General features: G+C 45.0%; 1 protein-coding gene and 1 gene segment (V, D, J or C); one reads left to right on the top strand and one right to left on the bottom strand.

The window, feature by feature from the left end:
* Positions 1-24,770, top strand: part of LOC115086821 — a 329,113-nt gene that overhangs the window by 122,085 nt on the left and 182,258 nt on the right.
* Positions 2,756-24,770, bottom strand: part of LOC115086813 (gastrula zinc finger protein XlCGF57.1-like) — a 44,938-nt gene continuing 22,923 nt past the window's right edge. Inside the window, exons 5-7 of the mRNA XM_029593185.1 lie at positions 7,505-7,588; positions 7,183-7,290; positions 2,756-4,577 (exon numbers count right to left, since the gene is read on the bottom strand). Coding sequence (XP_029449045.1) covers positions 3,283-4,577; positions 7,183-7,290; positions 7,505-7,588 — 1,487 coding nt within the window. The 3' untranslated portion in view covers positions 2,756-3,282. The remainder of the gene's footprint in view (positions 4,578-7,182; positions 7,291-7,504; positions 7,589-24,770) is intronic.

Here is a 24,770-nt window from a genome sequence, read left to right as displayed (position 1 = left end):
GTCCTTGAGGAGTCACAATGTATTTCACGTCTGTTAAAAACAAAAATTCTCTCTTGGCCAGGCAGATTGCCCCTCCAGACCACTGAAGTGGCCATCAAAGAAGATACCCAGTTCAAGGTACAAGAGATTCTAGATTCACGTAAGGTCCAAACTCAACTACATTATCTCATTTCCTAGCAGAACTATGAACCTGAGGAAAATTCTTGAGGGCCAGCTGCTAATCTGCAAGCTCCACAACTACTCAAAGACTTCCACAAAAGATTCCCCAATAAACCTGGGCCCAGGAAGATAGGGAGGGGGCTACTGCTAAGATTCGTGGCTCGAGAGAAGGACCCAAGAGCTGCTGGACTCACCCCCTTGAGGTCACGGCAGGACACTGCCAGGCTCCCCTCATGTGGCATGGGACGCCACCATGACCATCCTCCTCTGATCATCCTTAGGCACATGTGTATCCAACCTCTGGCTATTTAAAACACCTGCGGCGGGAATGACGGCAGCAGCCTCAGCCTTATAAAAGGCTCCCCTGACTTCCCCACCTTGTCCCAGCAATGGGTCTCCTGCCTAGCAGTGTGTTGGCACTATAAAGCTGCGCCTAGCTGCATTAGTGGCACTAGCAACAGGGGGCACCAGAAACTTGAAATCAGCCCCCCGCCCCTAGCAAGAAACAGTGCTTATTTGGGAAGGGGGAAAAATGATAATTTCTTATGTTCTTATAAAACTTGTTACTGTGCAGGATCTGCAGTGATGCACAGTAATGGGAGTTACTGTCTGTGAACTGCTTTCCTGCAGTTATGGGAGTTACTGTATGGGAACTGTTATTGTGCAGTAACTCCCGTTACCAATTAGTAAATATGAAATTTGGGGGAAAAAGAAAAAAAAAACATTTTTAAAACAAAATACCAACAAAAATGACCTATCTTTCGTCAAATCCTGACAGACCAGTCCAAATCCCACCCTGAATATAGCTAATAGAGGAAGTGAGCTGAGAGATCAGGAACAGGAGGGCCGGAAAATGCCTCCAACAGAGGAGAAGCAGAGAGAATGTCCATTGGAAATTAGTGTCTTAGACTAATAGATATTTTTTTGAGGGTCATAAAAAAAAAAAAAGGAAGAAATAAAGAAGAAAGCAAAAATGAAGGGAAAAACATCCTGGGGAAGGAAGGGGCTTTGTTGAATTGGGCGGGCAAGAGAATATTGCCTTTGCCAACAATATTGCTTTGAATGTATACAAAAAGAAAGGGGAACATACGAGAAGGACCAGCTTTAGTAACAGCCTACTGACTCCTTTCCTGCTGTACCAGCCTATAGAGGGAGGTGACATCAGCGAGGAATCTGGCACTCTACCTCCAGCTACAGGTAGGAGGGGAAAATCCCACTGGGGTAGACTGATGTCAGGACTTGAGGAGAGAAAATTATCAGGTAAACCCTAATTGTACCATGTGTTTATTATGTTATAACCATGTGGTAAAAGGAATAGGAGGGGAGCTTGTGAGATCACAAACATTTAGGGAAAGGGGACACAAATGTATTCTTTAGCACAAAGAATGGTACAGTCTTGTATATTCCCAGTGGAAGTACAGTGAATGATCTTTGCCTGCAGAAGGGATGCAGAGTTTCTGAACCTGTCTCAGATACAGAAGAGGCTCCCCCTGCCCCAGAAGCGACAGTGCAGTGAGCGCCTTAAGATCTGATTGTTCCCCAATAGAGGAGAGACATTTTGTGATCAGATAACTGTTCTAGCTGCCACAGTAGAGTGAAGAAGCAGAGAACAGCGGTTTAAAGACTTCAGGTGCTGCCACAAAAGCCTTTGGGCTATGAACTAAAAAAAAAGACCTTTCTATATATCCAGTTTGGAAACTGTGAGTAACATTCAAGCAGATAAGTGAATTCCTTGGAGCCCAGTAACTATATTCACTTGGGAAAACAGAAAAAGACCCAGGAGAATTTCAGTGGTGGGTAGATGACAATACTCTATTGGCATTAACAGGCTGGGTCGGAAATAGGTGGAGTTTATGGCAGAGGCAAGGGAGGACTTTCTTACTCAAGCATTTCGAAAGAGACATTGTGGAGCTTTACCCTCTGGCATCGAGGAGCAGAAGAACTGTATAAACAGATATCAAATTCCTACCTCTAAGTAAAAATGCGTTTTTGGGAATTGCATAAGCATGTGTGGTGGGTTTTGTGTGAGATCAAGTAAAGTGAAAAGTGCATTGTTCACTTGATAGACAGTCCTAGATATTTTTCTCTTCCCCTCCCTCCCTATCCTTGCATCCCACCAACAAAAGGACAAGAACCCCCAGAGCCTGCTTTATGTCAAAGAATGAGCCAGGGCTACATTCTTCCTACACCGAAAACCATTCCAGCAAAAAGAAACCCATCCCTCTGTCCTGAAAATGAAGAGGTGAGACATCAGTCATTTTTTTTTTTTTATCCAGAAGCAACAACTGCAAATAAAGAGGTTGGAGAACATGTGGCAGGCGATTGTTTTAGCCCAGAGAAACAGATTATCTTTAAATTAGTTCCGCTTTTATGTCCCTTGAGATCCTGGGAGTTGCTGTTTTGAGTAAAGGTCACAAATTATCCTACCTGCAGTAGGATTTCATTTATTACTGAGGTAGGCCAGATGCCACTGTCAACATCATCACCAATAGAGCCTGAATGGATCCAGTATGTGTGAGGTCATCTGTGACATACATGGCCACTCCCAGGAATAAAAGGAACTGTATGGCAGCAGATTAAATAATTTCAGACAAAGTGAAATGCTCACAACATGTTTATTTGAAACAAGATAACTATGTCTTCTGTGCACTTTTAATATACAGTACAGTAATTTGTAAGCACAGAGGTACTCAAATAAAAAAAAACAGTGAAATTCACTTTTTATTATGTCAAAGCTGTTTGATTTACAAACAGAAAACAGTGCTGATACTTTATGCAGATCCTCCTTACTCTCTGAACAACTGGTGCTGTTGTGCTGTTGGTCATTAGAAATTTGTGCATATATCACCTCCCATCATGGGAAGGAGATTTTGGAAAATGTTATTTGGGCATAATAGTATACATTCCTAAAATTTAAAAATAATATATCTTTCATCGGTTCAGAAATCAGAAAGATGACCTGAAAGTCACCCTTGCAATAAGCAGGAGTTAAATGATACAAAATAGACAGCATTAGAGAGACTCATTTTGGATGGTTCTCATAATTATTTTCTTCAGACTATCATTCTTTCACAGATGTGATGAAACCTGGGTTATTTCAGTCCTTGGTGGGTCCCTGAGGCCTCATACTGCTGCATTTTTTATTTGGAGTTGCTCTTGCATTTGCTGAGACTTTTCTTTGCTATGAATTGTAAAATGTAGTAAAAGGTTTCCTTTCTTCGTGAACCCCATTCCACAATCAGTACAAGTAAATGGTTTTTGTCTTGTGTGAACACTTTTATGACGTGCAAGCTGTGTTTTCTGAGCAAAGCATTTTTCACATTCAGAACACTTAAAAGGCTTCTCACCAGAGTGGAGTCTTTTATGTACCTTAAGGTTTGATTTATGAGCAAACATTTTCTCACATTCAGTGCACTTAAATGGTTTCTCTCCTGTGTGAACTCTTCTGTGCATTGTCAGATCTGATATCTGGAGGAAACATTTCTCACATTCAAAACATTTAAATAGTTTTTCTCCTGTATGAAATCTTTTATGCATTTTAAGCCATGACCTGGAGGCAAAACATTTTTCACAGTCAGTGCACTTAAACGGTTTGCCACCTATATGAACTCTTTTATGTGCTGCAAGGTTTGATAGTTTAAAAAACTTTTTCTCACATTCAGTACATGCAAATGGTTTCTTTCCCACATGCATTTGTTTATGGGCTAGGAAGCTTGATTTAACTCTGAATCTTTTGTCACACTCAGTACAAATGAATGCCTTCTCTTCTGTTTCAGCTGTTTCATCTGCTATAACGTGTGAATCTGTTGCAAATGTTTGCTCAGATTCACTTAATTGAAAATGTTTCTCTCTAGTGTGAAGTTTCTCTCCAGTGTGAAGTCTTGTAGTACATTGACGATCTGAAATATGGGCAAAACATTTTTCACATTCAGTAGATGTAAAAGGTTTCATTTCAGTAGGATCACTTCTCTGTGCTAGAAAGTTTGTTTTTTTAAGGAACAATTTCTCACATTCAGAACACGGAAATTGGTTTTCTCCTGTATAATCTTGATGGATAAGTCTTTGATTTGGATTCTGTTTTAACATATTCTCACATCCATGTATTTGTTGGTGTTCAATAAAATCTGAATTTGTGTTGAAGCTTTTGTCACATTTAATGCAAGTAAATGGTCTCACCTTTTCATGGAACATCTGAGGATGTACAAGCTCTGGGATATAGTTAGAATTTGTCTCACTTTCAGTACATGCTTTTTGTCTCTCTCCTCTTCTTGGTCTCTCTTTTATCCGGGGTGGAGTTACTCTACTACCACTTCCTTCACAGTCAGCAGAAAGACCTGGGCTGTCTCTATGTTTCCATTCCTCCATCCGTTGTGCTTCATACAGTCTCTGCTCCTCACTATTGTTCCTGGATTCATCATCTGTTGGATAATAAGGAGAGTTTGCACTGCTAATGATAAAAAATCTGGAAACATTAAAGCCATGAGAACCATTAAAGTCCTTTGTTTGACTGAGGCTCCATCTGAAATATACTATTAATTAGTTATGGCTTGTAGACAGGTATAGGAGGGCAATTCCACTCCATATCGGAGAAGATTGGACTGAACCAAATCACGGTGAACCTAGAAGATGTGGTAGGCCTGACTGACAAACTGAAGAGTAGTAAATCACCTGGACCGGATGGTATACACCCCAGGGTTCTGAAGGAACTCAAAAATGAAAATTCAAAACTATTAGTAAAAATTTATATCCTATCATTAAAATCATCCTTTGTACCTGAAGACTGGAGGGTGGCTAATGTAACCCCAATATTTAAAAAGGGCTCCAGGGGTGATCCGGGAAACTACAGACCAGTTAGCCTGACTTCAGTGCCAGGAAAAATAGTGGAAAGTGTTCTAAATATCAAAATCACAGAACATATAGAAAGACATGGTTTAATGGAACAAAGTCAGCATGACTTCACCCAAGGCAAGTCTTGCCTCACAAATCTGCTTCACTTTTTTGAAGGAGTTAATAAACATGTGGATAAAGGTGAATCGGTAGATGTAGTATATTTGTCAAACACCTCAGAAAATCCAAAGTTCCTCATGAGAGGCTTCTAGAAAAAGTAAAAAGTCATGGGATAGGTGGCTATGTCCTTTAGTGGATCACAAACGGGCTAAAAGGCAAGAAACAAAGAGTAGGATTAAATGGACAATTTTCTCTGGAAGGGAGAGGGCAGTGGAGTGCCTCAGGGATCTGTATTGGGACCTGTACTTTTCAATATATTTATAAATGATCTGAAAAGAAATACAACAAGTGAGGTAATCAAAGTTGCAGATGACACAAAATTGTTCAGAGTAGCTAAATCACAAGCAGATTGTGATAAATTGCAGGAAGACCTTCTGAGACTGGAAAATTGGGCATAAAAATGGCTGATGAAATTTAATGTGGATAAGTGCAAGTTGATGCATATAGGGAAAAATAACCCATGTTATATAGTTACACAATGTTAGGTTCCATATCAGGAGCTACCACCCAAGAAAGAGATCTAGGCGTCATAGTGGATAACACATTGAAATCATCGGTTCAGTGTGCTGCGGCAGTCAAAAAAGCAAACAGAATGTTGGGAATTATTAGAAAGGGAATGGGGAATAAAACGGAAAATGTCATAATACCTTTGTATCGCTCCATGCTGAGACCGCACCTTGAATACTGTGTACAATTCTGGTCGCCGCATCTCAAAAAAGATATAGTTGCGATGGAGAAGGTACAGAGAAGGGCTACCAAAATGATAAGGGGAATGGAACAACTCCCCTATGAGGAAAGACTAAAGAGGTTAGGACTTTTCAGCTTGGAGAAGAGACGACTGAGGGGGGATATGATAGAGGTGTTTAAAATTATGAGAGGTCTAGAACGGGTTAACGTGAATCAGCTATTTACTCTTTCAGAAAATAGAAAGACTAGGGGGCACTCCTTGAAGTTAGCATGTGGCACACTTAAAACTAATAGGAGAAAATTCATTCACTCAACGCACAATTAAACTCTGGAATTTGTTGCCAGAGGATGTGGTTAGTGCAGATAGTGTAGCTGTGTTCAGAAAAGGATTGGATAAGTTCTTGGAGGAGAAGTCCATTACCTGCTATTAATTAAGTTGACTTAGAAAATAGCCACTGCTACTACTAGCAACGGTAACATGGAATAGACTTAGTTTTTGGGTACTTGCCAGGTTCTTATGGCCTGGATTGGCCACTGTTGGAAACAGGATGCTGGGCTTGATGGACCCTTGGTCTGACCCAGTATGGCATTTTCTTATGTTCTTATGATACAGGCGATGTTTCATGTTATCACACTGGTTGTGTGAAGCTCATGCTTACCTCCACTCTTTGCCAAGTTTCCTTTCAGTCCGATTATACTCACTAACCAAAAGCTCTTAAAAACCCTTTTGGGTAGAGATTTGGGATTTATTCTGGGTATCTGAATTTTGGCCCATTCATCTTAAAGATGCTGTAGTGGGGGATGGCTCAGTGTCATAAGGACAGTGCAATGTGTATTGTCATGTGGAAGAGCTGGGTTCAGTTTCCAGGCCAAGTCTTCTCTTTATCTGGGCTGACTGGGGCTGGGGATGTGATGGAGGTAGAACTCAGATCACCTGGGAAGGAGGAACTATTACTATTGTGCAGCACAAGACACTAAGTGGCTGGATTTAGAACCCATGATGGCAGGGCTTGCAGCCTTCCTGAAGAAGCCTGGATGCATGGCCCCTGGCAAAAGTCTATTGCCATGATGAATGGACTAAGTGAATTGGGAGGGAATATAAAACAGGGAAAGAAATCTCAGGGCGTTGCAAATAAAGACTGATGGTGGTATTGTGTAACAGAGGCCAGTTCCAAATGAGCTAGAAGCCTCAAAGAACAGGAGGAAAATGTGAGATGAAAAAAAAGAGATGCTGAATTATGACATAATACAAATTTTAACTGACATAAGTGAAGTCTTTCTAAGTTTTCACTGAGTATTTGTCTGTAAATAATTTTACTTCTAATTTACCTGTTATCGACTCAATAATCTCCTCTCCTCCCTCAGACTGATCACTGGCATACGGATCCTCAATTTTCAGAATCTGCACAGAGGAGTCGGGACTGAAATCTGAATTGCCTGTTATAACAATGGTAAAATGCCATCAGTTACAGCAAAGCTCAGCAGGAAGTAAGAGGTGGTGTGAAAGCTGATAGTTTTAAGTATCCTGGTAGAAGTTCATTGTTACAGCGTTATGAAAGCAATAAATGATAACTATGTGTTACAGCTAGCTCTGGTCTTCCTGTCATCACTTTTTGGACTGTCCTATCACTGCCTCTGCTAGGCATGTTACCTCTTTCCTCAGATTCCTGTTGATCTGTCCAGAATTCCTCTTGCTTAATTCGGATTAAGATGTCAGGACGGACATTAGAACAGCCTGGAATGAGAAAAGATGGTTAGACTATGTTTAAAAATGCTGCTGTAGACCTACATGGCCAATAAAAGAGTCCCCAGGTCTTATCTATTTGCTTGCAATCTCCTTTATATCTGTATGTCATATCCGTACGTATCCATTACTTATGAACTCAATGCCCTGTTACTTTACATACTCTGCCTTGAGCCTGTCATTAGGAAGCCAAAATATAAAATGCTTATAAAGAAAGAAGAGAGCCGATTTACTGATCATAATCAGGATCCTGTGCTGGCAGCACTCTGAAACAATTAAATGCATCTTAAATCTCAGCCGAGTAAAGCTGAGATTGTAAATGTTTAAAAAAAAAAGCAAAGCATTCATAATATATGTTCCAGACTTTGTCATAAAAAACAAAAACTAAAATAGAATAGAATTTACATTAAAAAAAAAAGAAAGGAGACCAAGGCCAAAGATAGACAGGAGTAGGAGGAGGAGAAAGACTCAGATTCAGAGATGGTGATTGTTTGAGGGCCATGGGAAATACTTTCAAGAAATACTTCAAGAGTGAAGTTGCTCCTGAGCTCCAGAAAGAATTACTGTTTAACAGAGAGACTCTGCAATCAAACCCCATTCATTACTTATTTTTTACAGTTCATAACCCTAGAGGCGGACTTTAAGAGCACTACATGCGCAAAAATTAGCATGTAAGTACATTAAGCAGCCGCTACATGCGCATACAGAGGTAGATCTTAAAAGAATACGCGATCACGTACTTTTGTTCGCGCACCAGGCGCAAAACAAAAGTACGCTGGATTTTATAAGAAACGCGCGTAGCCGCGCGTATCTTATAAAATCCTGGATCGGCGCGTGCAAGGCTGCCGATTTTAGGCAGCCTGTGCGCGCCGAGCCACACAGCCTGCCTCCGTTCCATCCGAGGCCGCTCCGAAATCGGAGCGGCCTCGGAGAGAACTTTCTTTCACCCTCCCCTCACCTTCCCCTACCTAACCCACCCCCCCCCCGGCCCTATCTAAACCCCCCCCTTACCTTTATTCCTCGATTTACGCCTGCTAGAAGCAGACGTAAATTTACGCGCACCAGCGGACTGCTGGCGCGCCGTCATCCGACCCGAGGGCTGGTCCGGAGGCCTCGACCACGCCCCCGGGCCGGCGCCATGCCCCTGGTCCCGCCCCTGAAACGCAGCGTCATTCGGCCCTGCCCCCGACACGCCCCCTTTAAAAAGCCCCGGGACTTGTGCGTGTCCCGGGGCTCTGCGCGCACCGGCGGCCTATGCAAAATAGGCGCGCCGGTGCGGGAGGGCCCTGCGCGCGTAAATCCGCCCGGATTTACGCTCGCAGGGCATTTAAAATCCGCCCCTCTGTGTTTTAATAAAGTTGCGTGCATGCATGTATGTATATTCACTTTCAATCAAGTGTGAATATGCACGTGTAAAAAAGGGGCGGTCTGGGGCATTCCAAGGCTACACATGTGTGTGCGTAAATTGCTATTTTAAAAGATGTCTGCACATAGGGCCTGATTTTGAAAAGCATTTACTCAAGTAAAACTAGATTTTCCTCAAGAAAATGCACTTTACTCGAGTAAGTGGGCTTCTGAAAATTGCTACAATATATACCATTGAATTGTCCATAGGGTTCACTCACGTAAGTACACGTTACTTGACTAAATGGCTTTTGAAAATTGCTATGATAGTATGCGACATTTATGCATGTAAATCCTTTGAAAATTACCTCCATGCCTTTTCCAACTTACTTGCGTACAGTTACACCTGCTAATTATCTAGTGTATGTGATAATAAATGTGTTTATTGTGTAGTACGAACTGAGGGGGGCAGGTCTGGGTAAACTGGGGGAAGTTCAGGCTGAAGAACCAGGAGGTCTTGATGGCCTGGAGAAGGCCTGGGTGAACTGGTGGACTAAATTGGTAAAACTGGTAATTTCTTGGACATGTGCATGTTGACAGAGTTACACGTGCAAATTGGGACTTATGCAAGTAAGTCCTTGTTTACTTATGTGTGTAATTTTATGCTCGTATATGTTTAAAACAGGTGGGTAAACTATACACTCTCAATACACTGAAATATGCAATTTCAAAGCATGGTATGTATTCACATGTAGGCCTACATATGCACACATGTTATATAGCAAACATACACGTATTTTATAATACTGAGTGTATGTGAAATGCAAATATCATAAAATACTATAGTAGAATTGTGTGCACACATATACATGCATATATATGGACACGTATGTGACGTTTCAAAGTTAGCCTATTAGTGAATACTGAAGAATAGGGTCACATTTCTCCATCTTTATTAGTTTTAATTATTAGGTGTCTGATGTGCCAGCCATTTTGAAATATTTTATTGCTGTTTGGAAAAATGTTAAAATTTTGTATGAGCTCTTAATTATCAGGTGTTGTATTCATCAGCTCACTGGAAATATTCTTGTTATTAGCATGGTTTTTATTAGTTTTGAAGTGGGAGGAGCCATGAATGAGGAGATCCAGAGGGGGCAGGGAGGGGGTGAACCAGAGATCACTGGGGGCCAAATAGCTTTAGGTACACCACTGGTTGAAGCCTTAATACAATTGGTAAAAGAGGTCTTTTTAGCAGTGTTAATGAGTTGTCTGTACTGATTCAACTGAGCTTTATAGATGATCAGAGGGTCCTGTGTTGAATTTTAATTCCAGCAGATTTCTAGCTTACAGAGCACATGCTTTTGAAGTTCTGTATAAAGCATCCGATTGTCATGGCAAGACCAACAGACAGCAAGTAGTGTAAAGGAATTTAAAAAGAACCTTGAAGAAAGTCAGAGCAGAGACAGAACCACTGGCATTTAAAGGCATAAACCATAGGTGTAGAGCAAGGGAACAAGAAGAGTATCAATGTCCCAAGACATTGAGTGAAGGCTGAGGAAGGAAATAAAATGACAACAAATCTCCAGGCAACAAAACAGGGGCAAAGAGCACAAACAACAATGGCATGAACACCACAAGACACCTAAAAAAGAGCAAAGGGTACCAACAATAGTAGCATGTGCACCATAAGGCACAATGCTTGGATCCCACTGTGGGCTATTTAAGAACACTGATATGACTGTTTTCTTTAATTTACAGGAAAATTGGTTCTTACTTGCTAATTTTCATTCCTGAAGTACCACGGATCAGTCCAGACCAATGGGTTTATGCATCCCTACCAGCAGATGGAGGCAGAGAACAAAACTTGGAGGCACTGCTACAGAACCAAGAGTGCCACCTGCAGTCCCTCAGTATTGACCTCTACCCAAACCAAGATGTCTAACTTAATAAATCCCAATAAACCTTGGGCGAACTGAGACTTAAAGTTGGAGCCCCCTGCAAACTAGGTCCCCTTGATCTAACACAAAAACATGTGCCAAACTATGTACACTGCTCATGAATCCGAGTATATCATATGCCAGCTCAGCCATATCCAGAAGCGAAGAAGTCTTTCGACAGATGGGGACGGGTCTCTGGACTGATCCGGGGTACTTCAGGAATGAAATTAGCAGGTAAGAACTAAAATTTTCCTTTCCTGTTTGTACCCTGGATCAGTCCAGAAGAGTGGGATGAACCCAAGCCCCACTATCCTGGGCGGGAAGTTGAAAGAACGGCGCACAAAACACTCTCCCCAAATGTCGCCTCTTCTGGGGCTCACACATCTAAGTGGTAACGTTTGGTAGAAGTGTGAAGAGAAGACCACATTAGCGCCCAACAAATCTCCTGCAGAGAAAGCAGTTGACACTTTGCCCACGAGGTTGCCTGCATCTTGGTGGAATGTGCTCTCAATCCCTCCGGCACTGACCGGCCCTTACAGATGTAAGCTGAAGCTATCATTTCTTTTAACCATTGTGCAATAGTGCCCTTGGAAGCCTTATTTCCTTTCTTTGCTCCACTGAACAGGACAAACAGATGGTCAGACCTCCACAAAGCATTTGTCACCTTGAGATATCGCAAAAGAATTTTACGCACATCCAGTAAGTGAAGCTCCCTAGCCATCTGAGTATCAGCTGTTAAATTCAGAAAGACCAGAAGCTTGACAACCCGATTAAGGTGAAAGGAGTACTCCACCTTAGGCATAAAGGAAGGAACCATACGTAAAGAAACCCCAACCACCAAAAAGCGCAGGAAAGGGTCCTTACACGACAATGCTTCCAGCTCAGGTTTTCACCTGGTTGAACAGATGGCCACTAGGAAAACCATCTTCAGGGTTTTCCTGGTTCGAAGGAAGGGCCACACAGTACCTGAAGAACTAAATTCAGATTCCATGCCAGACAGAACTTCCGCACCGGAGGACGCAGATGTTTTGCCTCCTTCAGGAAACAGACCATACCCGGATGAGAAGCCAGCGGTTTTCCCTGAATCCTATCGTGAAGGGAAACCAAGACTGCTACATGGACCCTTAGCCAAACTGCTCTGCAAAAAAGCTAGGATCTGCTGAATGTTCACCTTTAAAGGCTGAAAACTGTTCTGCAAACACCAAGATTCGAAAACCCTCCACACCCGGACCTAAGCCATTGAAGTGGAAGGTCTCTTCGCCTGAAGCAAAGTCGCAATCAAACACAGTCGCCGCCTCTCAAAAGCCAAGTCGCTAGACAGAAGTGATCCTCCCGGTCTGAAAATATGAGTCTCTGCTCTAGCAACCCTGAGAGATGAGCCAAGGAAACGGGACCGTCCACCGCCAGGCACAGACGGTCCACAATCCACAGCCGCCGCGGCCATTCAGGTGCCACCAGAATCACCCTGCCCAGATGGAGCTCGATGCGCCGCAGCACTCGACTTACAAAAGGCCATGGTGGAATCACGTACAGCAACAGATGTGTAGGCTACAGTTGAATGAGAGCATTGATGCCCTCCGATCTGACCTCCCTTCTGCGACTGAAGAACTGATCTGCTTTTGTGTTTGCTGGAGTCGCCATAAGGTCTACTACTGGTCTGCCCCACCTTGCCAGGAGCAAGGCGAAGGCTTCTGCTGACAACTCCCATTCCCCTGGGTATCGAAGCATGCTCCCAGATAGTCCAACGACTGGGTCGGCATCAAATAACTCTTTGCGAGGTTCATTACCTAGCCCAAAGACTCCAGAAGCTGCAGTACCCACTGGAATGAGCGACCACACTCCACCTTCGACTTTGCCCATATCAGCCAATCATCCAGGTATGAATGTACCAGGATACCTTCCTTCCTGAGTGCCGCCACCACTACCACCATCACCTTTGTTAATGTGTGTGGTGCCATCGCCAACCCAAAGAGAAGAGCTCGAAACTGGAAATGTTCTCCCAGAACCTTGAACATTTGGTGTTCGGTCCGAATGGGGATATGAAGATAGGCTTCTGACAAGTTCAACAACGCTAGTAACTCGCCTTTGTGCACCACCATTATCACCGTGAGCAACATCTCCATCTGAAAGTGCGACACCCGGACAGCAGAATTGACTTTCTTCAGATCGAGAATGAGTTGAAAGGTCCCTTCTTTCTTCGACATCACGAAGTATACGGAATACCTGCCCTGCCCCCTTTCTTCAGGGGATATCGGTACAATGACATGCAGATGTTGTAACCGATATAGTGTATCCCACACCGCCTCTTGCTTGCACTGGGAGACGCAGCAGGAAACTACAAAGCTGTCCCTGAGTGGCTGAGAAAATTCTAAGGTGTAGCCATCTCTTATCACCTCCAGGACCCACTGGTCCGACGTGATTCTGGTCCACTCCTCATAAAAAAGAGACAGCCTCCCTAAGATAGCCTCCAGGAAGGAACAGACCAACACGCCTTCATTGCCCAATCTTGTTTCTGCTCCCCCCTCCTCCCCAGGAACCACCATCACTTGGGGGTCTGTGCTGATTCTGAAAGGGCTGCTGTCTGCCAGAATTCTGTTTCTGCGATGCCGGTGCAGGGATCCTGCCAGTATGAAATCTCCTCACCTCTCAAAAACGGATTCATGGTGGAAAAGACTTCTTAGGGCCCTTCCTGTCCTCGGGAAACGTATTTCTCTTCGACGCTCCCAACTGCTTCATGAGCTGTTCCAAGTCCTCTCCAAAGAGAAGCTTCCCTCTCAAGGGGAGGTTTGACGGCTGGCTTTAGACTATATGTCCACTGAACAATTTCACAGCCACAGGAGCCTCCGCGCCACCATAGCAGAGACTATACTCCTAGCGGAAGTCTAGATGTCATACAGAGATTCGGCCACATAGACCACACCCGCCTCTATGCGGGTCACCTGCGCTGCTTCAGCCATCACTCCTGACTGCTTGTTATGCACCTTCTGTACCCAGGAAAAACAGGCTCTCTGCATCAGACTTCCACACACCACTGCATGAAGAGTCAAAGCTGAAACCTCAAACAGCCGCTTGAGTAGAATCTCCAGTTTCAGATCCTGGGCATCTTTAAGGCCTCCACCCCCGCTACAAGAAGATTCCCACTTCCGATCCATCAACTTCTTCACCTGCTTCAGCAACGGGAATGCTGTATGGGGTCCACGCAATCCCTCCAGGAACGAGTTCACCCCTTCCTTATCCGAGTCCTCTTGGGCGACTTTAATCCTCAGCTCTCCTCCAGCACCTGGGGAATCAACGGACCCAGTTCCTCCCTGCGGAACAAACGGATCACTTACAGGTCACCACCTTCTGTGACTGGAACCGCATTCGGGTCTTGAGCATCTGGATCTTGTCTTGGATCCCCTAAGATATCCACTGGATCCTGGTCCGGATCCTGCATTGGATTCCCCACGGCACCAACAGGATCCTTGTCCGGCCCCACTGGACCCCCTTGCAGCTGATCAGGATCATCTGTACCTTCTAACGAATCTTCCCCCTTCGGGGCCTGACCGAAGTCCAACATGCCAAGATCCCTCCTGTCTCCACCGACCCTCTAGCCTTTTTGGTCGACCAGGACTTCCTAGGTAGGGGTCTCTTTGACTTTAACTTCTTTCTGGCTAAATTTGTCTTATGGAGGAGAAGAAAAAAAATCAGTGGAAAATGCATTCAGATCAGAAGAGGAAGAGTCCTGATCAGTGGCCTCCCGAGCCTTTCCCCGTCCCCTGCCACCAACAGGGTCCTTTCCCACAGGAAAAAGCATGGGAGAGGAGTCCTGAGGCTCTGGAATGGCAGCCTGCACTCAGAATGTGCTGTCAAAATGGCTGCCGGCTCCTCTGTCCCCCCACCCCAGGGTCCCAGAGCCACCCAGCCGCCTTCCCGTTTTGTGTGCCCCCCCGGGGGTCCCACTGACATCCTGCCCCCCCCAGGCACATTTGTGGCAAAACAAGGCCGAATCGAGGCAAGCTTGCCTTAAACCGCAACAAACTTTGCATGTACACACAGTTGGGCCTAAAAATAATTGCTGCCGATGCGAATGCTCCCTGACCCTGTCCAGTGCTTAACTACTCAGCACTCGGCCACGACAAATGAAGGCAATTAGGCCTGCTCCCTCCTGCCTGCCTCCCAGCAGCAAAAAATAAACGTATCCGCTACTTCTGCCCTGCCGCAGCCTCTCTCCCTTCATCTCGCTATTTTTTTTTTTTTAAATACATACCAGTCCTAACCAGGGTAGACAGGGAAAGGGAAAGGACTATTTCCCTGCTTCTGGAGGCCACACCCTGAGGAGACCGAGGGAGTGAAGGGCCCAGAGAGAGTGAGGGAACCAGGACCCCTGGCTATCAAACTCCCCTGCCAAGAAGGGCCGAGTCAAGACAGGGGTTACCAACCCCCCATTCGCCCTGCTCCATCCAAGGGATGGCCCACGAAGGAACCTAACACCTCAGGGAGCCAAATCTTCTTCCTACCTATTCTTTCTTTTTTTTTTTTTTAAACTCCAGACTGCAGATTTGAACCTCCACCATCTGCTGGAGACAGAGGAATACTGAGGGACTGCAGGTGGCACTCTTGGTTAAGTAGTAGTGCCTCAAAGTTTTGTTCTCTGCCTCCATCTGCTGGTAGGGATGCATAAACCCACTCATCTGGACTAATCCAGGGTACGAACAGGAATGTCATTTTATATTTTTATTTCTCACTGTGCCCTTTTTCTTTATTCAAGTTTAGGTTAGTATATGTAATTTGGAAAGCAATAAAAATAAAGTTAAAAAAAAATATGCTTCATCTTGATTGGGCCTGATTTCTGGTTGGTCCTTTCTCTCCCTTGCAACCCAGGCTCTGGGAAGTCTGGGGTAGGGTGTTACATCACTGGTTTCTAAGCAGTAAGCACTGTGCTTTGTGTACTAGGGGGCAGGTGCCTTCAGAAGAAAAGCTTCTGCAATTTAGCTTGTCCCTTAGAGTTTGCTGGTAAACAAATATGAATGCAGATGAAAATTGTTAATTTCTGGGGCATTGGTCATTCGTATTCATTTTCCAAACTACAAAACAAAAATGCCTGATTCAGTTCAGATTTCTTATTTGTTTTAACGACTACACATCCCTATTAATTTTCTCTCTGATTCAGAGCTTGGCCTCATTAGTATAAAATATATGCCTTCCTTGGAGGCAGTCCAAGCCCCCAAGGAGTCTTTCCACTAACAAATGCTCCCCCATAGAGCCCTGACAGGATCCACAGTAATTCAGAGAACAGCCAAGCTCACAATGTATATAACAGATCCTCGAAGCAACAGGCAAAACAATAGTTATAAAAGCTTTTATAACTGTTTAATACTAAGCACTCATGTATGTCATCATACCCACTAACCTTTGACTTGCCTGCCTTGAAAGTCCCCTCTCACGTAACTACTTGTAATAAGATACCTATTTTAGCTTCTGAAACATGTCCCTGCCCCGTATAAACATGCAATATATGACTTCAGCTGGTTTGATGCACTCAGAGTGACAGGAGTCTCAGCAGATCTTGCCATTGATGTAATTTATATTGCCAGTGGATTAAGGAGGAACCTCACTCAGTACTGGGAGGGATGAGCTAAAACCCTTTTTCCAAGTGAAAGTGTGTAAGTGTATTAGGTTATGAGAGAGTGGATGTGAAGTTTTCTAGATGTCCACAGTAGGGACAAATAGGCTTCATTTGTGTGAAAGTATGATCAGTAGTCCATGACGGTAAGATAGCTGAACAGGATAGGATGTCCGTGAAAAGAACAATTTTGACTCCATTATAGAGATACATGGCAAGCACATAGTGATAGTTAGATGTAACTGTCATTTAGATGCCAGTGCAGAGTAGAGATCTTAAAAGGCAGGAAACTAACCACAAGCTTCAAAGATAAATTCAGGAAACTAGTCCATTTTCTAAGCATGCACCAGAAATGCAAGGCTAAAGAGCATAAAGGGAGAACAATAAGAGACTGGATGATACCCTGTCGAGAGCTGAACCCAAATAGGTTGGCGTGATCCCTCAACAATAAAGGAAAATTGGTTCTGCTAATTTTCATTCCTGTAGTACCACGGACCAGTCCAGACTCCTGGGTTTATTCATCCTTGCCAGCAGATGAAGACAGAGAAAGTTTCACTAACACTGCTTCATAATCCCTGTTGCCACCTGCAGTTCCTCAGTATTGATCTGTACCTGAGCACAAAACCTTAAAAAATGTCTTTCAACGAGTCTGTATTTCATAACCTTAAAAATCTGTACCAAAAAGATTATAGCTGAGTGGACGACTATACAGCTCCATAGATCGAGCATGTTCTTAACTGATCCGTGGTACTACAAGAATTAAAATCAGCATGTAAGAACTAATTTTCCTTTCCTTTACGTACCTGGATCAGTCCAGACTCCTGGGATGTACCAAAGCTCCCTACTTATGGTGGGACCTGGAGCGTCCCACTCGTAAGACACTCTCGCCAAAAGACCGAGACTCCGGATCCCCTACATGTAGATGGTAGTGCCTTGCAAAAGTATGCAGAGACTTCCAAGTCTCCGCCCTACAAATGTCCTGTGGTGAAACCAACTAGGCCTCCACCCATGAGGTCGCCGGAGAACATGTAGAGAGTGAGCCCTAAAACCTTCAGGCACCTGATGGCCTTTGAGAATGTATGCCGACCCAATAGCCTCCTTAAGCCACCTCACAATGGTAGCTTTAGGATCCTGGGTACCTTTCTTCACACCACTCCATAAAATGAACAGATGATTAGATCTTCTAAAATCATTTGTTATTTATTTATTTAATGTTTTTTCTTAACCAACATTCATCAGAGATATCAAGCTGGTTTACATGTAACAGGGGAAAACAAGATAGGAAAAGAGCAGTTACAAAAAACAGGGTAAAGAAGAACTGGGAGGTGCATACAAGGAATGCACTGTAGACGGGCACAAAAGGCATGTAAGAAAACAAAACTAGAAAACTTATATACACAATATGTATCCCAAACTTGCATTGGGTTGTGAAAGAACAGGTAGCCAGAGGCAAGTACGTTACCTTGAGATACCTCAGCAAAGTCCTACAGACGTCCAATAGCCTAAGCTCCTGCACATGAGGCGCAGAAGCATCCAATTCTGGGACAGCCAGAAGCTCCACCGTTTGATTAACAAGAAAAGCCAATACCACCTTGGGAAGAAACAAGGGAACCATCCACAAGGACACTCCTGAATCCGAGATCTGAAGGAATGGATCGCGGCAAGATGAAGCCTGCAACTTAGAGATTCTCCATGCAGAACAAATGGCTACCATGAAAATGACTTTCAAGGTCAAATCCTTAAGAGTCGCTCTGTGGAGAGGTTCAAAAGTTGGCTCACACAAAACTCAGAGAATGAGATTAAGATTCCAGGATGGACAAACTCTCCTAACCGAAAGGTGCAGATTCTGAACCCCACCCCCCGAAGAAATCAAACCACATCGGGATGAGAGGACAACGTGTGACCCTCAACTCTACCACATAAAGAAGCCAGAGCCGCTACCTGTACTCTGAAGGAGTTGAAAGCTAGGATTTTAATCAAACCTTCCTGAAGGAAAGATAAAACCTGAGACACTGAAGACCGTAAGGCCTGTAGCCCGTTAGTTATACACCATGCCTCAAAGACCTTCCATTCTCGGATATACGACAACAAAGTCGATGTCCGTCAGGCTTGCAGAAGAGTAGTTATGACTGCCTCTGGGTACCCTCTTCGTCTCAAACATCGCCTCTCAAAAGCCAGGCTACTAGACAAAAGTGATTTGCCTGGTCTGAAAATATGGGACCCTGCCAAAGAAGACGAGGAAGATGACTAAAGCGTAACTGTCCGTCCACTGCCATGTTGACCAAATCCACGAACCATGCCAACGAGGCCACTCCGGGGCTATCAACACCACTTCTCCCGGGTGTTTCTCTATCCAATGGAACACTTTGCCGATCAGAGGCCAAGGGGAAAATATATAAAGAAGAATCCCCCGAGACCAGGGTATTACCAGAACGTCAACCCCTTCGGCGCTATACTCCCGTCTTCGACTCAAAAAATGAGATGCCTTAGCATTGAGATGTGTCGCATTAGATCTACATGGGGACCGCCCCACCTCTCTCGGATGAGCTGCATCGCTGCCTTAGAAAATTCCCATTCCTCTGGATCTAGAGTTGTGCAACTTAGAAAATCCGCGTGGACGTTTTCGACCCCTGCGATATGAGATGCCGCTATCTGAATCAAGTGCTGCTCCGCCCAAAGAATTAACTCCTGAGCCTCCTGGGCCACCGCATGACTCTTGGTTCCTCCCTGCCGATTGATATATGCCATAGTCGTATTGTCCAACAAGACCCTCACCGAGCGGCCTTGAACCAAAGGTAGAAAAACAAGCAATGCTAACCACACTGCTCTGGTCTCTAAGTGACTGATAGACCAAGAGGCTTCTTCCAAATGCCCTGGACCGATTGTCGCTGGCATTCTGCTCCCCAACCTGAAAGAGTGACATCGGTAGTAGGAATTACCCAATCCGGGACCTAAAGATTGACCCCACGGACCAAATTGGACGACTGCAGCCACCAAGCCAGACTGTCCCATGCATGACCATTGAGCGAGATAGGCATATGAAACTCCTCCGACAACAGATTCCACTGTGCCAACAGAGCTCTCTGTAGTGGTCTCATATGTGCAAAAGCCCATGGCACCAACTCCAGCGTTGAGGCCATCAAGCCGAGAACCTACAAAAAAATCCCAAGCTCTGGGAACTTGCAAAGCCAATAGAAGTCAGACTTGCATCTGTAACTTGCAGGCTCTCTCCTCCGAGAAGAACAGCGTGTTGAACTGAGCCCCCAAGTAGTCTAGGATCCGAGATGGTATCAGCTAGCTCTTTGCCAAATTCACCACCCAGCCTAGAGATTCTAGGGTGGTGATTACCTTCTGTACAGCCGCACGACAATCGACTTCTGACTTTGCTCTAATGAGCCAATCGTCTAGATAATGATGCATCGGGACCCCCTCGCACCGTAACACCGCTGCCACCACCACCATTATCTTGGTGAATGTGCGGGGCGCCAAGGCCAGCCCAAAGGGGAGAGACTGAAAATGGAAATGCTGACCCAGTATCTTGAATCTCAGTAACCACTGGTGATCCAGACGAATGGAGATATGTAGGTAGGCCTCCTTCAGATCCAAAGAAGCTAGGAACTCGTCCTTGTGCACCGCTGCATTTACAGACTGCAGAGTTTCCATGTGAAACCTCAGGACCTTTAGCACCACATTTATCCATTTTAAATCCAGAATGGAGCGAAAAGAGCCTTCTTTCTTTGAAACTATGAAGTAGATGGAATACCGACCTTTGCCTCATTTGCTCTATGGAACTGGAACCACCACTCCTAAGGCCCATAACCTGTCTAACATCTCCCGGAGCAGCCGACGCTTTTCCATCAATCCGCAGGGGGAAACTAGAAACAAGTCGCAAATGGGCCGAGCAAATTCTAATGCATAACCGTGATCTTGGTCCACTCCAAATAAAATCGTGTTAGACAAACCCCTATAAAAGGAACGGCGGAGTGGAACAGCCTCGCCTCATTGTGAGGATTTGGCTCCAGCAGCCCCACTAATGGAGGAAGCTCTGAATGGCCATCAACTGTCTCGAAAGGACTGCCCCCAGGACTGATCTCGAGAAGAGAACTGCTTTTGCGAGGCTGGGGCTCCTCTCGCCTGTCACTACCTCCTAATATCCCGAAAACACAACCTAGATTGAAAAGGCCACTTGCCCTTAGGCTTATCTTCCGGCAACTTATGCACCTTTTTCTTACCCAGGTCCTTCATCAAGCGCTCCAGATCCTCACCGAACAAGAGGCACCCCTTAAAAGACAGAGAACCTAAATAAGACTTAGACAAAACATCCGTTGACCAGTTGCATAACCACAATAACCGCCTGGCTGAAACCACGGAACCCATAATACGGGAGGAAATTCTGACCAAGTCATACAAAGCATCCATCAAGTAAGCAACCGACACCTCAAAGCACTCTGCTTTATCTGCTTCGACACCCAAATTTGCCTGCCCGTCGTGAAGCTGTTGAACCCAGTGCAGGCAAGCCCTTTGCATGAAGCTGGAGCAGACAGCCGCCCGCAGACTCAGGGCCGATACCTCAAAAATCCTTTTGAGCTGAATTTCCAAATTCCAGTCTTGAACATCTTTCAACGGCATGGAATCTGCAACAGGGATAGTCGTTTTCTTTGTGACCGCCAAAACCGCAGCGTCCACCTTTGGAAGGGAAAAGAGCTCTATTGTCTGTTCTGGCAAGGGATAGAGCTTAGCCATTGCCCCTCCCACTCTCAAGCTAGTTGGGCACTCCCCATTCTCGATCCACCATCTTTTTCACCAACTTATGATAGGGAAAAGCTCAGGGGGAGCCCGAAGCCCATCTAGAAACGGATCTGCTCCTTCCATATCTGAGTCATCCTGTGGGAGTTTCAGCCCTAGTTCCTCCAAAACTTGAGGAATCAAAGAGCCTAACTCCTCTTTCCAGAACAAGCAGAGCACTTTAGGTTCATCACCCTCCGAGACTGGAAGATTATCTAGATCATCTCTCCTTGAGATACGCAGACTTCATCTGGATCAATAATCTGATCCTGCAACAAGGCCTCCTGCATCCTGGGGTCCCCCTGAGACCCAATCGAGTCATCGAAGTCTGCCTCAGCAAACCCAGGACACCGCGAATGCTGTCCCAGAGAAGGGTTCCAACATCGGGATTGCTCAGGCCCCAGATTCCTCTCTGACCCCCTAGCGGGTGAGACTGGCTACCCAAACCTGCCTACTGAGCTAAATATGCCTCATGTAGCAGGAGAACAAAATCAGCAGACAACGCCTGAGAAGTCTGAGAGAGCTGTGAGGGCACAGTCTCCATGAACACTGGCACTGGCAGATCTAAGCGCACTGCCTCATCTGCCCGCCCCCCCCCAACCCTCTACAGTAGTCGGGTGGGCTGGAGAAAGATGTGGAGGCAAATCTCCCCATCGTCTGTCTGAACAGACCGCACTGCTGGGGGAGCCAAAATGGCCACTGTTCCCACATTGAAGGAAATCAGAGGCTTGCACATCGGTGCTTCACAGAAACCCTCGGGGGAGAGCCTGAACGATGGTTACTGCCTCGTGCGGTCGCCAGAGCTCCTGATGGACCCTCTCCCCCCGAAGTGCAGGTTGCACATAAACTAAACCTGGCTGAGCCGCGCTGATCCTGCACCACATGTGCGGAAAACAGAGCCATGAACTTTGCTGAACCCCCCCCCCCCCCCCCCCGAGCCCCAGACAAAGACGCAAATGGGAGCAAAAAAAACAGAGCCTACACCCTGCTACAAACAGGGACCAGAAGGAGAGAAATGCCTGCAAGTCAACCTTACCTCTTTTTTTTTCTTAAAACAACTTTAAAACACTGTAGAGAGCACGGAGCTGTCCAGCTCAGGTTCAGCAAACGGCAAAAAGAAATAAAGAGAGACTGAAACCAGAAATTTAAAGAAAGAAAGGCGAGCTGATGAAAGAAAAAAAAAAAAAAAAGATACCAGCCGCCCTGAGCAGCCTTGTGAAGGGGAGGGATCTGGACCACCAGATTTACACCCCATGGTCTAATGGAGCGAGCATACAAAAAGGTCACTGACCTCCAGCTCAGTCACATCAACCAAACAGGGAAGGATCCGCCAGGACCCAAACACCCCTGGGAGGAAAGGCTCAGACCCAAAAAAGAAAAAAAAATTCACCAGACCTCAGAACTGCAGGTTTATGCACCAGCCACCATCTGCTGGAGACAGAGAAATACCGAAGAACTGCAGGTGGCACCAGATTTTATGAAGCAGTATCAGTGAAATTTTCTCTGTCTCCATCTGCTGGCGGGGATGACTAAACCCAGGAGTCTGGACTGATCTGGGTACCTACAGGGAACAAAGGATTCCCAGTACCGTTCCAAATCTTTCCACCGAGACTGCTTGCGAGCCACTGTCTGGAGAGCTAGAAAGGGAAGACACTCTTTCAGAAAAGTGTCAAGCTTTTGCTAGACCACTTGTATATATTTTTATCCCTTTTAGCTGAGGGAACTATTTATACTGCTGTATTGCATATATAATTTGTGTATGCCTATAGCCATTCTTATAAGTGAATGGTTTGTAATATTCTACTTTTACAAATAATAATGTAAGCATTTGTGGGGTGTGTTAAGTTCCAGGGCACACAATCACATTAATTTCTCGGGGCTGCTCCAGCTAGCTAACTTGTCCCCAAGCTTGACTCCTGATCCATGGGGAAGATACTTTCTGTGGGGGGAGATTCTCATCTATGATCCAGACAATGGTGTGTGATCCCGAGTGTGTTGGTAGCTGTGGCAGCATCCTGAAGGGAGCTGCTCTAACAAATCAAGCAGGACCAGGTACTCTGTGATAAATGATAATTTACTGATTGTTTTAAGACAAAATTAAAGTCTATCTTTAAATACCTGTGCAGTTAAGAGTGATTCACTGTGGGAAGGTGTCCTTTTCTTTCAGCACACTGGTCGAGCTTCCCATGGTGGTATATATTGTGCAGTCAAAGCTCTCCCAGCGGCATAACCAATATTTCTATGTCAAGGGGTCCTTCCTAGCATAGTAAAAAAGCTACCTTACAGTTCCTTCCTGAACTCCCAGCACTGTATTCTGGTCCCATTCTTGTAGAGATTTCAGATTAGGGCCTCCTTGATCTTATTTAATTCCTTTGGTTTTTCTAAAAGTTGACTCCTCAGGTTGAAAAGTCTAAGGGTGGGAACCTGCTGACCCAATCAGGCTTCCATTGAGGAGGGGTGGCCAAAAAGCCTCCTCACAACCAAAGAGAAATACTTTCTTCTACAAAACTTTTCTAGACTGGACTTCTGCTGTCACAGATGCTTGCCACATTAGTGGGGAAAATAGGCTTTCTAGTCTTCAGCCTCTGCACTCTAAATCCAGCAAGTGAGGATGACCTTCATCAAAGGAACAGAGTGAAATACAGTGCCTTCTGTGGTAAGAGTTTTCCAGCCTTCACACACACCTCACACCTGTAACAGGTGCTTGGGACATTCAGGGAATGAATGGGCTCACTGGTCTTCAGTCAAGGAATGCAAGTTCCAAAAGGATTCAGGCCAAAAAGATATTTTTACTGAACCTAAATACCTGAAATCCATCGGCAGGTTGTGTGCAGTGAATCCCCTCCAAAAAGGGAAACTCGTGAGGCAGGCCTCACCAGGGAGGGAAAAGTCTCTACATCTTGTCTCTCTGATGCCTGCTCTCCACTGACTCTAGTCACACCTACTGTTGCAAAATGGCTGGTTAAATAGGGCATTAGCAACTAATCCCGGCTCTCCTAGGTAGGAGGGGATGGATAGCTTTAAAGGTGTTTTAGTAATAGAAATGGAACTAGGGCATGTAGTGACAGACTGGAGGATCCGGTCACAATAACAATACAGCTTCTTAATAATATATATTACTAAGTAGTCAAGCGTCATTATTTCCTTTGGGAAATTTGGATTATTCCTGTTATGGTCATCTACCCCCTCTCTCTCTCATAACCCCACCATTCGACTCCACCCAAAGACAGCTATTTTTGACAGACAATGAGGAAGAAGAATAATTCTATGACCTGGCATCCTGGTAGTTATACAGCCATCTCCCGCAGAGTGGCTTCATAGAGCTTGTCTTCTCTGAGGGGGCCTGAGAAGTTAGGAAGGAGGAGAAGAATCCCAGGATAGAAGCTCCTGGGGTCCCAGAAGAGAGAAAGAGGAGTTCTGCAGAATTGGTGGACCTGTGTACTGGAAAGTGCCAGAGGAAGGGCAGCCGGCCTGGTAAAGTTCACCACAGTCTACTGATTCA

This window comes from Rhinatrema bivittatum, chromosome 1 (genome assembly GCF_901001135.1).
Source record: "Rhinatrema bivittatum chromosome 1, aRhiBiv1.1, whole genome shotgun sequence".
NCBI classification, from domain to species: domain Eukaryota; kingdom Metazoa; phylum Chordata; class Amphibia; order Gymnophiona; family Rhinatrematidae; genus Rhinatrema; species Rhinatrema bivittatum.
This window is presented reverse-complemented; position numbering and strand designations above follow the sequence as displayed.